Source organism: Rhinolophus ferrumequinum, chromosome 26 (assembly GCF_004115265.2).
Source record: "Rhinolophus ferrumequinum isolate MPI-CBG mRhiFer1 chromosome 26, mRhiFer1_v1.p, whole genome shotgun sequence".
Classification (NCBI taxonomy): Eukaryota; Metazoa; Chordata; class Mammalia; order Chiroptera; family Rhinolophidae; genus Rhinolophus; species Rhinolophus ferrumequinum.
In genome coordinates, this window is record NC_046309.1 from 8,256,488 (window position 1) to 8,272,662 (window position 16,175).

Below are 16,175 nucleotides of genomic sequence, written 5' to 3' on the forward strand. Positions count from 1 at the left end.
AACATCTCTGGACATGGCCAAATGTCCTGGTAGGCAAAATCCCCCATGTAGAGAACCGTCATCTTAGAGGTACGAAGGAAAGCTACCTTAACACTGCTCCACTTTGGGTCCCTGATGCTCATTTTATACAGATTCAACCTGTATAAAACTGTAGGGGCAGGTGGTAGAAGAAGGTACAGTGCCCACATCCCTGGGGCCGACGGCTTTGTGGGTCTGCCTCAGAACTCCAAAGTCTACGGGACTGAATACAAATTCCAGCCCCGTGTCGCCAGGCTGCTTCAGTGCTCACTGATATCAAGGGAACATCGGATTCCATGAGCTCTAACAGCATTTCATGCCGATAGCTTATGTACACTGGACATTTTCTCTATTGATTGTCTTATCTTCAAGTGAAACGCAATACATGTAAAATGGACAAAGCCATCGTCTTACCAAACTCTTTTCTCCAATGGTATTCCCATTCTACTACACATTATGGCTAAATATGATATGATATTTGTTGTCTCCTGATTTGATGTCCAATACCTAATGAGTCACAAGCTCATTTCCCTTTAAATCCTTTCTGACCAGGCTAGCCTCACAAACTCTTGTTAAAATATCCATAAAGATATGACTATACGATAAAAATCCCAAAGCAGCTCTATTAAAATAAGAAAAGACAACTTAACACGCCTTTGTTCAGGGACGTTTTCATCGACTGTGTTCTCACTGATTACAATTGAGGAGGATTGTTTTGGACAACCTAACATATGTTCTACACTGTAAAAAACAAACAAAAACGACCACAAGTAGGTAAAAACTTTGATGCATACACATTGTCTGCTCTTAATCTTCACAAAAATAGGCAATCAATAAGACAAGTCAGAATCGTTCCATGCCTCCCACTCCCAAATAAAGTCTACACACTCTAGCCCAATATGACAGCCAGGAGAAGGGAGTGGATAGAAAATCACCTCAGGGCGTGCTCAGTCACCCCAGCGTGACTGAGAGAGTCACAGAACTCTACAAAGAGCTTAAAAAAAAAACACCTCCTGATTTTGCAGCTTGTTTAGAGAACCTGAGAGTCAGAGTCGATGGAGATCCAGCCTTAGTCCAGAGGACCCACTCTAGTTAAACGAAGCACTTCAACCTGTTCTGCATCAAGACACCTGCTGCTTCAGAAAACAAGTGGGTCCCATCGAGGCCAAGCAGCAAGGGATGACTTGTTGCCTCTGGTAGTCAGATGAGCATAGGAGGGGAGTGCGGGGTATCGGAGGTCACAGCTACCCAGGCCACCGTGACATGAAGAATCATGATGCCCGAGAAATGGGAACCACTGAGATAGGAGTCGTGCGTTCTTCCCCCATCCTTCACGCAAGGTATGGGCTAATCCCCAAATGCCACTGGAGAAGCAGCAGAGAAATTGTGCAAAAGTGGGAGACAGAAAGCTGAGTAGGGCTTTCTGATTTTTTTCTCTCCTGCTTTCCATCTATGCCTTTTTGTTCTACTTTCTGGGTCAGGTACTGGGTTGTATTTTATTATTTCTTTTTAAACACAGTTTTAAATATCTGCCGCATGCCTTTACTTTCCAAGGATTGTTTTGTGAGTATGCCTGTTTAGAGCACATTTTCTGATTTTAAGTATACTATCTTCTTATCTCTCTGAGGAGATGAATTTTCTAGTTTACTTTCTAATAGCGTAGGCACAGAAAAGCATATAATCCTAAGTATTCAGCTCAATAAAATTTTACTAAGTGAACACACCCATGAAACCACCACCCAGCTCAAGACTGAGTATTACTAGCATTCCAGAAGTTTCTCTCATAGTAATTACCACAATGAAGGTAGCTACTCTTCCAATTTCTATCACTTTTGCCTGTTTTTGAATTTATATTTAATAAATGCAATCATACATTCTTTGTTCTCTTGCACTTGGCTATTTGTGCTCAATGTTACATTTGTGATATCCACCATTTTTATTTGTCTTTTAAATAGTTCACTATTCTCATTGCTCTATAGTATTCAGTTTTAAAAATAGAACATAAATTTATTTATCCATTTTACTATTGATGGACATTTGGTTTGTTTCCAGTTTTTTTGCAATTTTACAAATAATGCTGCTATGAAACATTCTCGGACACATCTTTTGGTGAAAATATATACACCCTAGGAACAAATATATAACATTTATAATTTCTTCCCATATGTGTGTATATATATATATATATATGTGTGTGTGTATATATATATATATATATGCAATATAATATGTAATGCTATAATAACATGTATTATATGTATATTAAACACAATTAATAAACATTCTAGTGCAAGTTTGTTTTATCGTTTGGATTGATGAAATTGATTTAATGTCATCTAAGAGACTATATAAAAATGACAAAAGCATTTCTGAAAGGGATGAGGGCACACTGGTCTATCACATATTCAGTTGTACTAAAAATATACAATCATTAAAAATGTTCAATTCTGACAGAATAAGCAATTAATATACTAGTAAATCAAAAATAGAAATGAAGAGAGAATCCTTTCAGACAAATTCTAGCATACATAAAAACAGTACATGATAATGAAAGTTTAGCAAAGCAAAAGTATTGGGAAATTTGGCAATTTGGGGAAAAACAAAAGTTGTATCCTGACCTCTAACTGCTCACCAAATAAATTCCAGTGACTTAAAACATTAATTTGACAATATAAAGTTAAGATCTCTATCAAGAACATAAACAAAAAGCAAATGTCAAAGTGAAACAATATTCCAAGAAATATGGCAAAGTGTTACTAACTTAAATAGGTGTAAACCCTTTAAAAATCAGTGGAACAGTCTAAATATCTTAATAAGAACAGAGCAAAAGAATAGAAAGTTCCCGGCAGAATAGTGGCCTGTCAAAGACAATTACAAATCAAATCAATGATGAACATGAGGGACCACACTGTCTTTAAGAGTCATACAAAGATGAACATAAAAATCACAACAAAAACTAATAATCAAAACTGATTTACAGAAATGAACACTCTCATCAAATGCTGATAGAAATGGAAACTGTTTCTGAAATTTTGCCAACTAATATTAAGGATTCTTATATTAAGCACTGTCTCTGGTTGGAAATTCAGGTAACTAGTGGGTGACAGGTGGGAGTGAAGCCCGTGCTAGGATACGCTCTCTTGAGTAGACAACATGGAAATTTAGGCTAATTCTAGAAACAGGAATTATACAAATTATACATAACCTCCTGCCTCACTTAAGCATATGGTAACCAGTGTGACAACGAAGAAACCCAGTTCAAAAACGGGACCCTTTGCTCCAGGTGGAGACCCTAAGTCTCCATTTTATTTACCAAGTCCAAGCATTTCCCATGTTTTTGCTAACACCTGTAAAACATCCTTCCGCTTCGTTTTTAAAATACTAAATAGAATATCTTTTACTGGTACCTCTATAAACTGTCAGTGGGATTGAACACAAAATATTAAGCAATACTAATATTTTCTGCTAATCCCACTGCAAATCCCTTGGCTGAAAGGGCCCAGAGTGTGCTCTGCCTGTCTTCCTGCTGGTCATCTTTTTTGCTCTATTCCAGTCCTTTGCTTTGTTCTCCTCAGAAGAATCAGGAGGAGGCCTGGTTAGAGAAAGAAGCACTCCTTTTGGTTCTTGCTCAAGGATACTGCCCAGAAGCTGCTTTGGAAGACACTGTTTTCCCAGATGAGTCTCTGGGGTTCAGACTTGCCCAGAAATGGTCTGTGGCAGAGAAGGATGTGTTCAGCCTGCATTTGTAAATCCACGTGCATTGCTCCAGGGCACAAGGGTTGGGCCCCATCCCTTTGTGTGCATTTCACACACTGCTTTAGATCTTGCCTACCTAGGAAATCCCATTTAACAACTCCTCTTTGAGCATCTATGCTATAGAAGGAGATATGGAATAAAAAGATAGAGAGGAAAAGGCCCCTGCACTTACGAACTTACAGTCTAACAGGGGAGAATTCAACAAAAACTACAGTTTACAGTACAACTTCAAGCATTCACTAGCGTTGTCATTATCCACCATTGTGAATAGCGGTGAAATAAAGAAAGATAAAAAGTAACACATAAAGAACACCCACAAAAGCCAGGCACTGAGATGTTTTCTGTGTTATTCCACAATTCTGTGAGGGAAGTGGTCTCACACCACGTGAAGAGGACAAACTTGAGACTCCAAGGTTCAAAGTAACTTGTGTAAGATCACACATCAAGTAGGGTCCAGAATCAGAAAGTGGCCAGACCTCTGTCAGACTCTAAAGCCTGTGCACATTCCCATTTTTCCGCGTTGTACAAACAATCAGAGAAACTCACCGTGTAGTAATCATACCAGCGGGCTCTAGGGAAATAGGCAGTGACATTTCTGGCATTCTAAAATTAAACACAAACAAGTCATGGGCATGGGCCCCAATTTGGTCAGAACAATAGTGATGCCCTTTGACCCACTTGCTTCGTATCTCTCGAGGTCAGTACCACGGGCAAAGCCTTCCTTCCCACCCCACTCCTCAAACAGGGGCAATGTGCCTGCCCCAAACTGGCGGCTTCTGGAAAGCCCTCTAGCATCCAGAAATTTGGGGGGCAAATCATCATTTGTTTATAGACTTACACTGTAGCCTCTTGAAAGGGACAAACTGAGGTTAGGCCTGGGACAGAAAATGTTGTAGGTTTTATGGTGCCAATACTTCAGAGACTATGATGAGTGCAGTAAGTTTTGGGGAGGAAGCAATTAACTGGTAATCAGAAGTCTAATTGTCAACAGAAATAGCAAAAAAAAAAAAAGGCTTTCGTTGCCTGTGGACCTCTTATAGAAGGAAAGGTCAGGCTAGCCATCATCAGTAAGATTCAACGTGTTGTTATTAATGGTCCTGAAAAGCTTTGTTTTAATGGTGACAGGACTGTAATGAATTCTTTAGAGTACTGCCTCCACCTGGCCCATCCTCCTTATTTCAGGTAATGAAGAAATGATTGTATCTTAAAATATAAGGTTTTGTCCTTCTCGATAGTCCTATGAATCAGAATCTGTTATGATGATTTTAAAGATGATGGATCTGAGGACCATAATATCTATGTGATGGACTTAGCTCGGCGGGAGAGGAAGAGAGGTGTAAAATAAGAAACCGCATCTCAGTACCGGCCCAGATCAGACCTCTTCTCCTTGTCCCATTCACCAGGCTCTGGAAGTGGGATCGTCTACCCATCAGGGGCCTCCATACTCACGGGCTCCAGGACAGGGCTGACGAGGAAGGCGGGGCCCAGCAGGAACTGACGGTCTATATCCCAGGTCACCTGGTCTGACACAAACCTGGAGAGGCAAACCAAGGTACCACAATCAGGACCCAACAGGGCTCCGGGCCAAGAACTTGAACAAACTCCTCAAGTTCAAACTCCACGTTTCTTCCCCACGGCACATCCTAAATGTGAGAATGGCCTTCATCCCTTCAACCTCCGCCTGGAATGTCTTCTGACCTGAGCTGCTGTTAAAGATAGGTAGGTCTTCATGTGCCCAACTTGGAAAGAAATTATTCTGTGCTGTACTGTATTATTTTGAAAAAAATAATTAATTACATAGCCTCTTATCAAAGACCCAGAGTATCGCTGACAGTGAGCTAAAAGGAGTTATAACATGGGATGTGCCAGAGTGCTTACGGCAAAAGGCAATTGTGTCTTTAATTTGGAAGAATTGCTTCCTCCAACTGACGCCAGGTAGAATAAAATGATCCCTTAGCCCTTGCGGTTCCCACCAGACACGCACTCATGGAGAAGAGGCCGCACCACAGTCCTGCCCTCCGTGTAGGCCAAGTGCATTAGGGTGTAGAGATATGGCAGGATGGCATATCTGGTCTGCAGGACGCTTCTGGAGATGTTCACAAAGGCCTCATCCCAGGACACGGGGTCTTGCCTCTAAAGGAGAAAAAGAGGAGTTTCAGAGCTCACCCCCCAGCTTACATTTATGACAAACGTTTATTACAATGAAACGTTTATTACAAATGAAAATCACACACAGCTAAATCAAAGATGATTACAGAGGAGACTCAGAGAATATGCTTAAATAAACCGAAAGAGGTCACCGAAGCTCTCCCAGGACAGCTGACAAGATTTCCCCGTAGGACATTCTTTTCAGATACATTTGATACAATACTGCCTAAATGAAAAGAATAAGCTAAAGAACACAGAAGAAGATGAAACATAAGGGTCTTTCGATATACCCATTGCCCATTTGTATGTCTTCTTTGGAAAAATGTCTGTTCAGTTCCACTGCCCATTTTTTAATTGGAAAGTGAAATAAGTGAGACAGAGAAAGACAACTACTGCATGATCACACTTATTTAAGATAGATAAAGGAATCTTAAAAAGTGGAACTCATGAAAACAGAGTAGAATGGTGGTTATCAGGGGCTAGGGACTGAGGGCAACAGGGTGATGTCAGTCAAAGGATACAAACGTCCAGTTTTAAGGTCAATACATTCTGGAGGATATCATGTGTACAGCATGGTGAAAATAGTTAACAATACTGTATTGCATATTTGAAAGTTGCTAAGAGAGTAGGGATTAAATGTCTTCACCACAAAAAAAGAAATGGGAATTATGTGAGGTGATGGCGGTGCTAACTACCCCTACTATGGCAGTCATTTTACAATATATAAGTGTATTTGAAAAAATGTAGAAAGAAAGAAACACCAGGGCTAACTGGTTTGAAAGAGATGCCTGGGGAGTATGTACTGCATTAATTATAGCTCGATATTGGAGGCCATGTTCCCAGTGACATCTCATCCTACCCGTGTCCCGATGGTGTTGTGGTTCCTTGAAAAGGGGTAAAAGGCCCCCAGTTGCATCCAGCGAACACACATCTCATATTCAGCGTCTTGAAAGAACCCACAAATATCTGCTCCTGTCTGAAACAAGATGGAACAAGCCTGTTGATGATTTCTGAAAGATAGCACCATCTGCATGGGGCTTAGGAATGATCCGAAGGACACTTACATAGGATATGCCAAAGAGGCTGAACTCCATCATGCCTGCAAGGAGAACCACAGCACATGAGACAAGCCACTCGTGATCTGCTTCCTCCCCACTCCTCAGAGAAACTTTATTGGGGGTGCCATCGTCCCTCCCCACCAGCAGAGGGCCCCAGAATGAGCCCACACACCAATGATGGACTTCCTCAGCTGGTCCCACGCGGCTGTGTTGTCTCCCAGCCAGTGGCCTCCCCAGCGGCCAGAAGAGGGGAACGTGGAGCGGGTGATGACGATCCCTCGTTGTCCTGTCACCTCCTGCACAGCTCTGTTTGGAGGGGAACGAGGAGGTGATGCAGATTAGAACAGGGGAGGAAAGGCACAGAGCTTCTCTTCCCAGAACGTCTGATACTAGGGCATGTGACAAAATGCTTTCTACAGTACTGGAGGGAATATGGAAATCTGAGCTATAATGAGGCCCCCACTGACTGACCCCAGATAATGGAGAGAATACTAGTTACACCTTTAGAGTGTTTACAATGTTTTACAAAGAACTTCATGATGTAATAAACTCACTGGGTCACCTAAAAATAGTAAGTAATCACTAAATCTTACTATTATTTACTTGGTACTTAGTTTTTCGTATTTGGGGAGGAAGAAGGTGACTTTGTTTCTAAGGCTTTCCTTGGGATAATTCTTATTCACTGACTGAGCTCACAAAATGGGACAGTGCTAATTCAGTGGAACACCATTTGGCTATCCAACAAGGATGACACACCACCAAAATCCCAAAAGAGATGAGTGACTTTAGAAATAAAGGAGCTACCCAGTCCTCTGCATTCCCGTTGTCTCTTATGACTCAAGTTGCTTCCGCATCGATTGCCCTGTGTGACAATGGTCAGTGGCACCCACGGGAAGGACCAGGTCTTGTTTGAATCTGTCCTCCAAACTGTGAATACAGGGCCTGGCTCCATGCTCATGAGTGTTTGTTCACTACATAAGAATAACTACATAGTTGGAATTAAAATCTTCTGAACCCGTGGAAGAAGGAAGAAGAGGAAAAGCAGTGTAGCTTCATCAGCCACTGGCTGCTTCTGCAGGTTGTGGGACTAGAGAAGGAAGACGACTCACTCGTAGGTGGGTCTGGTCTGGGACCACCCGTACAGGCTGTGCACGTTGTAGTGTTGCACCGGGGAGCCGTCTGGCAGGATCTGCTCACCCTCCATGCACAGGGTTTTGCTGCTCAGGCCTCTGTCCCTGGCCTCCAGATCTGAGGAGAAAGATGTGGTGATGTGATAGCTACTTGCGATGCTATTTGTCCCTGACCTTTCTTCAAGGGCTTGGACTCTGGATCTTAAGACCAGCTTGACCCCTGCACGGGTCCCAATCCTTCCCAGGGGCATGGCACTGTGCTCAGCTCTGGGAGCTGCTTTGGCATCCACAGGTGTTTTCAACATCAAGCCCCCTGCAGGGTTCTCCAGGAGAAAGCCAGGGGCATGGGAAAGAACGCGGAGTTGCCAAACACTGTGTGGCACGTTCAAACGGAGGCTTTTAATGTGTCAATTTTACATGTAATTCTATGAGGAAGATACCATTATCCTCCTTTTACAGTTTAAAGATTTAGAAACATCAAGTAATCTGCTGAAGGTCATACAATTCACAGAAAGAATAATTTCTGGAGCCAAGATATGAACACAAGAATAATTCCATGATAAGGGACAGCCACTACTTTCCACCCACTGGTGGCACAAAAACTTCCTGTGGAGGAATTCACATAAGCTAGAAGAAGTAAGGAATGTAGCTATAGAATCCTTTGGGGACAAATTTGAGAAATTAAGTGTTTTTTGAACAAATTTGAGAAATTCACCCAATGGGGCCAGTAACTTGCACACACCCACCCGGGTAAAGTGCTTGAAGTGGGTTTGTCTTTGGCCCCCAGAAACCAAAGCCCCACTGAGGAAGTGCCCTGAGCAGTCGGGATAAGCCCCTGGTCTCGGGGCTTCTGCAGGGATCACGCCTTGTGGCTACGGCTCCTTCAGGAGAGGAGGCCCCGGGTCCTTACGTGGCATATACGGAGGGTGGTTCAGCATGGCATTTTTGCAGCCTGGAGGAACTGCCCCGTTGACAAAGCTTGATGGTTCATTCATATCCTAGAAATGTCAAACACACACAAAGCTCATTTTTACAAGTCATTACATGCTGTCACTCAGAGAGAAGGAAGTGGGGTACACATCTTTTAGCACCCGGTCATCCCAGGGACACCCACCAAATCCAGCTGAGAACTGAGTGGAAAGATCAGTGAAGCCCTATGGGATGACTGGCTAGCGGATTTTTTTTTTTTAATTCTCCCTCAGGGTGTGAAGCAAGGCTCATTTCCGAGAAATTCCTAGTAATCACCATGGAGTTTTACAGCAGGAACTTGAAGCAAGGTCCAAGGTCTGAGGACTATCAGAGATGCCCCAGTCCCAATTGGGGAACTGCAGTCTGATACATCCAAAGTCTTTCTAGGATGATTATTATCCCTCTTGATTAAAGGTCAGTGATACATACACTTAGATACACAAAGATGGACACACCTATCCACACATACACAAACACACACTCACAATCCACATGCCATCAAACTTCAAACTCTTCTCTGGATCCTGGGGATTCGTGTAGAGTTCTTGCAACTCCCTCTTCCACCAGGTGGCAGTTGAATTACGGAAAAAGTCTGGGAAGGCCACATAAGCTCGGTATTGCTGTAAAAATCAAATAAAATTTATTTGTCTCAAACAAATATATTAGACAGTAAATGGGCATTTACTGAGAGTTTAACTCATGCAGCGCCTTGTACTACTAGGTGATAGAAAATCCAAACACAGCCTCAGGAATGTTCTCGGCTTATTTGAAACACGAGTGCAGAGAAGAGAAGGTAGCCCAAATGAGACACCTCTCAGCATTTGGAAAGTCTCCATAGACTCATTTCCTCTCCGTATCAACATGAACGGTAGCAATCGATACCCCAAACTCACTATCTCATGTATTCAATGCCTTGCCCTCCCTTCTGTCCTGCAAAGTCCTGAGCACTCCTCAAAGACAGAGCATGAGACCCAAGACTGCAGTCAAAAGGGGCAGACGTTAGATGCCTTGTCAACAGGTTGGAAAGACCAGGTGATCCTCTGCTGTCTCATTCCCACTAGAGAAAGGGGGTGAGAGGTAAGTTTGCATTTTATTGTAGTAGACTAACTACTGCGCATCTGTTCTCTATGGTTTCAGAATCACTTGAAAACTGCAGTTTTGTGTCAAGTCCATTGGAAGGACTTAAGGAGGAAGTTTCAACCTCCCCTTCTCTTTAACTTTCTCAAATAATAAAATACATGTCTTTATTTTAACCTGGAAAGCAGACCCAAGGTTTAACTCATATCTATTGTGAGCTTTTCGAGAACACTGACTTTGTTTAATATTCTTCTGATTGACCTTTGTATTTCCCATAGTGCTTAGCTTAGAAGCTGACATAAAATAAATGCTCAGTGCATAATTGTGAATTCACACCTCACAGCATCAGCAAATATTCATAAATTTCTCTATAGGCATGTCGCTCGTTATGGAATTTTTTGGTCCTTTGTATGTCTCAGTAAACAGGTTGTCCATGTTCACCAGTGCATTGTAGGAGTTCACAAGCTAAATACTGCTGGTGGCAAGGGTAGGAGGAGCAACAGAAAGAAGACTGGGTCTCGGGAACCTCCGGCTCTTATACACAATGGACAAATATCCTCACAACTGTTAGGGTAGCTTTTACCAAAAAGACAAGAAATAACAAGTGTTAGCAAGAATGTGGAGAAAAGTAGGAACCCATATGTCTAGATAAAGGGCCAAAAAAAGGAATACAAAGAAGGAAAGAGTAACAGATAAGTATACAGGGTTTCTGCTCACAGAGAAGTAAGAGGGTAGTGAGCCATATCACCGAGAATCTCGTGAGAGGAAGGCATGCGAGGAACGCCTTTTTGTTAGAGAACAGAGGTAGAAACATGGAACCAGGAGAAGAGAACCTTTCACCAAAAAGAGAGAGCTCCAGCTCAGGCAGGTCGGGAAAAATGGGGTAGACGACGGAGATGGAAGTTTCAAAATTCGAATAAACAGATTAATACTAGCCAAGTCTGAGTCAATTAAAAAAACAAAACAATTAAAAGATAGACAAAGGACCTGAAGAGACTATTTCCAAAGAAGACATACAAATGGCCAACGGCTACATGAAAAGGTGCTCTACGCCACTAATCATCAAAGAAATGCAACCAAAACCAGAATGACACAGCATCTCACACCTGTTAGGATAGCTTTTGTCAAAAAGACAAGAGATAACAAGTGTTAGCAAGATTGTGGAGAAAAGGAAGACCCTGTACACTGTTAGTGACAATGTAAATTAGTGCAGCCACTATGGAAAACAGGATGGAGGGTCCTGAAAAAATTTAAAGATAGAGAGCTACCATATAATCCAGCAATTCCACTTCTGAGTATATATCCCATAGAAAATATAATCAACAATCCTGAAGAGATATCTGTACTCCCAGGTTCACTGCAGCACTATTCACAATAGCCAAGAGATGGAAACCAACTAAGTGCCCATCAATGAGTGAATTGATAAAGAAATTGTGATGTATATATACAAAGCAATATTATTCATCCAAGAGAAAGAAGGAAATCCTGCCATTTGTGACAACATGAATAAACCTAGAGGGCATTAGGCTAAATGAAACAAGCCAGACAGAGAAAGACCAATACCGTATGATCTCACTTATATGTCGAGTCTAAAAATTAATTTTGAACCTATAGAAACAGACAGTAGGTAGAATGAGAGTTACCAGGGGCTGGGGGGTGGGGGAAATGGGGAGATGCTGGTCAAAGGGTGCAAGCCTTCACCTGTAAGATGAGTAAGTTCTTGGGATGTGCTGTAAAGCATGGTGACTATAGCTAACAATACTGTATTGTATACTTAAAAGTTGCTAAGAGAGTAGATCTTAAGCATTCTCACCACACACACACACACAACGGTGATATGATACGAGGTGACAGATGCATCAACCTAATTGTGGTAATATTTCATAATATTTATATATATATAAATAAAATCACATTGTATACTTTAAATATATACAATTTTATTGGTCAAATATACTTCAATTAAGCTGGGGGGGCGGGGATACTAAAATAAACAAATAAATAAATAAATAAATAAATAAATAAATAAATAAATAAATAAATAACGGCATGTCAAGAATCCCATAACCTGACTTGCCTGACCTGGCAGATTCCTGAAGCACGTGGACTACCCAACTTCAAGTGATCTTCTGTGAGAAGCCACAGAGAGAATAGGAACCTAGGTACCCTCCCTTGAATCCTTATCTGAGATCCATTACAAGTAAAAACCTATTCCTAGGAAAGAGCAAGTTTGAACATAAGGCTGGAGACTGGGAGGTAAGAGCAAAGCTGAGAAACCCAAGGAAGGAAGGGAGGTAATAAGAGTGAAGATGGAGAGGCCTGTCCATGAAAAGAAGACGTACAAAGACCTACTCACTAAAGAAAGGGATGGAAGACTCTGTTTAAAAGGGATATTCAAGGCAACAACAAAAAGAACAACAAACACACTAAATCGGAGAAAAGACAGTGTGCCTTGGAGGTATCGTCCAGTGGAAATTTCATGGGTCTTTGGACTCTGATAGCCCTGGATTTGAAATCACCGCTCTGTTACCTAAAACTGTGGACAAGTAATTAAGTTCTCTGAGTCTTACTCATGCAGAGGATAATAATACCTGCCTCCCACCTGGGAGTCAAATATGACATGGAAAGTAACTGGCACAGAAACGAACACACAGGGCACGTTCCCTCAGTGCCTTCCATGCCCACGTCCATAGCATGGGGACGCCCAGTATGCTGAGCCTGGCTGCAACCCTGACTTCACCCGACACCCACAAAGGACCCTTTACCTCCACTTGACTGTCCCAGTCTAGAGAACTGTTTATAACGACATCTGGAAAATCAGGCCAAACCTGTGGGGAGAAAAATTGTTCAAAAGCAATGTACTAGACAATTTCTTAAGAAATGATTATAGCATTTCTTAAGAAACTGTAAAGCATGGAGGATAATACTTGATTTCCATGTAGGATTGATCTAGAGAAAAATGGATCCTACAAAGCACATACGAATTATTCCGCAAACATTCCTTAAGTGTGTTGACAAATCTTGATGGAGAAAATGAGAACGTCTGATTTCAGAGCCCTAATGGAAAAAGTCAAAAAACAACACGTACACACACACACTAACAGCTCCCCATGCCCAGCTGGGTATCAGTGGGTCACTGCACAGATCGTACCTTTCCCCAGAGAATGTCTCCACTAGTTGGATCTTTGATAAAGACGTTATCCTCCACGCCCCGCGTGAATGCAGGATAGGGCTTCGTCTCATTTCCGGAAATGGCTGGGTCCTAAAATCAAAGGACAGGTCAGGTGAGAAAACCAAAGCCAGAGAGTGACTTGGGATACGAGGAAACACTCCTCAAAAGGGAAAGCATGAGCTTCCATCTGAACTGTAGAGCTTCTGTGAACTCTGGGAAATATGCTTTTCTTTCTGAATCTCAACTTCTCTACCCATAACAGGGAAGGAAATACAATGCATATAAAGTTCTCTCCATCCAAGTCCATCGCTTTCCGAAACAGACTCTTCGCACCCTCATAGGGACTCACCAGAATGAGGATGACCCGCATCCCGTCCTTCTTCATGCGAGTGATCAGAGCTGGAAATCCGGTGAAGTTGGGGCTGAGGGTGAAGTCCAGCTGCCGTTCCATGTAGTCTATGTCCGAGTACTGCACATCCTGGGGGAGCACACAAGAGAACCGAGTAACCGCGGCTGCAAAGGCCCAAGTTCCAGGTGAGAACCCTCCCCTCGCCCAACCGATGGTGAATTTCAGACGATTTCTTTTAATTCTTTCAAATCCCAGCTCTGTTATTTGTTAGGTACTAGGTTCTGAGGAAGTTACCTAACTTCCAGATTTTCCTTCATAAAATAGAAAAAATGAAACTAGCAAAATATGGGACGCTAATGCCCCTCTGGCAGGGCTGTTGTGAGGAGAAAGGAAAACAGTGGGTGAGAAAGTGCCTTGTAAACAGGCAAGATAAGCAGTGATTGTGGTTACCTGCTCCAAGAAGCTACTCTGCTCAGTGGTTTCATGTTCAGAGAAAATAACATAATGTAAATTTCCCAGGACTAATACAACATGGATGGTAAATCTACCAAAAACTAAACAAAACCTGTACTTGCTTTGGAATATCCAATCCTGGGTATGGTTAAACACAGCTTTCTTATTAAGAATGAAATATTGCATGCTATACTTCCTCATAGTAAAAACAATTGCAAACAATAGAAAAATAAACAATCAAATTCAATATGTAAGTGGTTTGCAGGATCAGTTCTCTGATTGTTGGACGCCTCCTTCCTCAAGTGAAGGACAAAGGTCGCTTCTATATCTATTTCCTTTGGAAACTAGTCCCCAAATCCATACATGCAACCCGGGGTTAGCTCAATGCTCAGGGGCCACTATACTGCAGCACCGGCAAAGTGCTGGAACTGGGATTATATCTACACACACAACTGTCTGACGGAATTGGGTTGATGTTTTTTTTAATTAAATAATATTACTGCTTGGGGAAACTTTTATGCTTATAGAACCATGGATGTTTCTGACTAAGTGTTGAGAAGTCATGCAAAAGAAATGGAAGCATGATCGAGCAGAAAGCACCCTGGAGTTGGCCCTATGTCCTTCTTCTTTGGCAAATCGCTGTGACTCTAAGATGAGGGCCATGACCCCCACCTGTATTATTGGGTTGGAGCGAGGCTCAGTGAGATATTGCATGCGAAAGCACTTTATAACTTTATAGAACCCCACAAAAATCACACAAATGAATCCAGATACAGAGACAACTGGGGTTGGCTATGAGGTCCCAAGGCCAATACGCCACAGATTGAGAACATACATAGGGGATCTGAGCAGCCACCATCTCATCATATAAGCTGGCAATCTCAGAGTCATTCCGGTATCCATAGCGGCACAGCTGAAACCCCAAGGACCAGTAAGGAACCATCACTGGCCGACCAATCATCTAGAAAATAGACAGAAACTATTAGTCATTAATAAGGAGACTCTGGATTGAAGGTGTTCACAGAGTAGTAATAAAAATGCTTTCCCAGTGTCCTAAGCTAGACAACCAACAAATTAAAATGCAGAGAGAAACTGAGAAGGTACAGAGCCACTGGGATACCTTGGAGAAAGCTTCCTGCTAGACTTGACCTCCCTTCCCAAGAATTTGGGAAAATCTGATTTTACTCTGATGTCTACACGCAGTCTAGCTTCCTGGTTAAGAACACAGAATCCAGAGGCAAAATGCCTAGGTTGCCAAACAGGCTCCAATCCCTGCTGGCTTTGACCTTGGACAAAAGTTAAATAACCTCTTGTGCATAGTTTCTTCACTTGTAAATTGGGGATAATAATAGTATTTGCTTCACAGTAGTTTGTGAGGACTGAATGAGTTAGTAAAGTGCTCTGACATGAAGTAATATATCAGTGACATACAATAAGTTTTGTATACGTGTTTAGTGCTGTTCCCAAAAATACTATTGTAACCACTGTGATCATCACCACCACCTCCACCATCACCGCCACCTCCACCACCATTGTCACTGCCACCACCACCACTGGCACCACCATTAATTCTGCTACTCTGAAATGCTTTGAGAGGCTACGAATTTAATGGTTATTGGGATATATTTATTGCTCCTTGTTCTACCTGTCTCTGAGTAAAACCAACAATTCCAGTTGTCATCTGATAACTATACTAATGAATATACAGAATATAATGTATAAATACTTGGAAACCAATTGAATTCCTTCCTACCTCCGTGTACTGCTGAGTGACAAGCTCTGGAGTTGGCCCCAGGAACAAATAAAAGTCCAGAATTCCTCCTGTGGTACGGTACGTCAAGGCAGGCATGGGCTGGAATGTCACATCTGACAACGGAGGAAAATACCAATCAACCTGGAAACCTTTAATGTAAGGCATTTCCCCTGACATGCATACCTTCTCCCTCTTCTTATATCTCTGTACTAAGAAAAAGTATTTTATACTTTACCTACACTGGATTGAAGAAGTTAAGTGAAAGTGTATAGCGTCCTGTCTCTGGCCAGTT

The 16,175-nt window shown here is 42.1% G+C and overlaps 1 protein-coding gene across 2 annotated transcripts in view; it reads right to left on the reverse strand.

Moving 5' to 3' along the window:
* The window catches only part of MGAM (maltase-glucoamylase), a 69,233-nt gene that overhangs the window by 7,775 nt on the left and 45,283 nt on the right, over positions 1–16,175 (reverse strand). Inside the window, exons 29-42 of one of the 2 annotated variants that reach the window (XM_033098673.1) lie at positions 15,884–15,996; positions 14,966–15,091; positions 13,678–13,806; positions 13,308–13,418; positions 12,922–12,984; positions 9,565–9,699; positions 9,021–9,108; positions 8,090–8,228; positions 7,153–7,286; positions 6,987–7,021; positions 6,782–6,898; positions 5,759–5,907; positions 5,224–5,308; positions 4,321–4,377 (exon numbers count right to left, since the gene is read on the reverse strand). In XM_033098673.1, coding sequence (XP_032954564.1) covers positions 4,321–4,377; positions 5,224–5,308; positions 5,759–5,907; positions 6,782–6,898; positions 6,987–7,021; positions 7,153–7,286; positions 8,090–8,228; positions 9,021–9,108; positions 9,565–9,699; positions 12,922–12,984; positions 13,308–13,418; positions 13,678–13,806; positions 14,966–15,091; positions 15,884–15,996 — 1,481 coding nt within the window. Of the gene's footprint in view, positions 1–4,320; positions 4,378–5,223; positions 5,309–5,758; positions 5,908–6,781; positions 6,899–6,986; positions 7,022–7,152; positions 7,287–8,085; positions 8,229–9,020; positions 9,109–9,564; positions 9,700–12,921; positions 12,985–13,307; positions 13,419–13,677; positions 13,807–14,965; positions 15,092–15,883; positions 15,997–16,175 lie in introns of those variants that run through there. The other variant, XM_033098674.1, reaches the window with a different exon arrangement.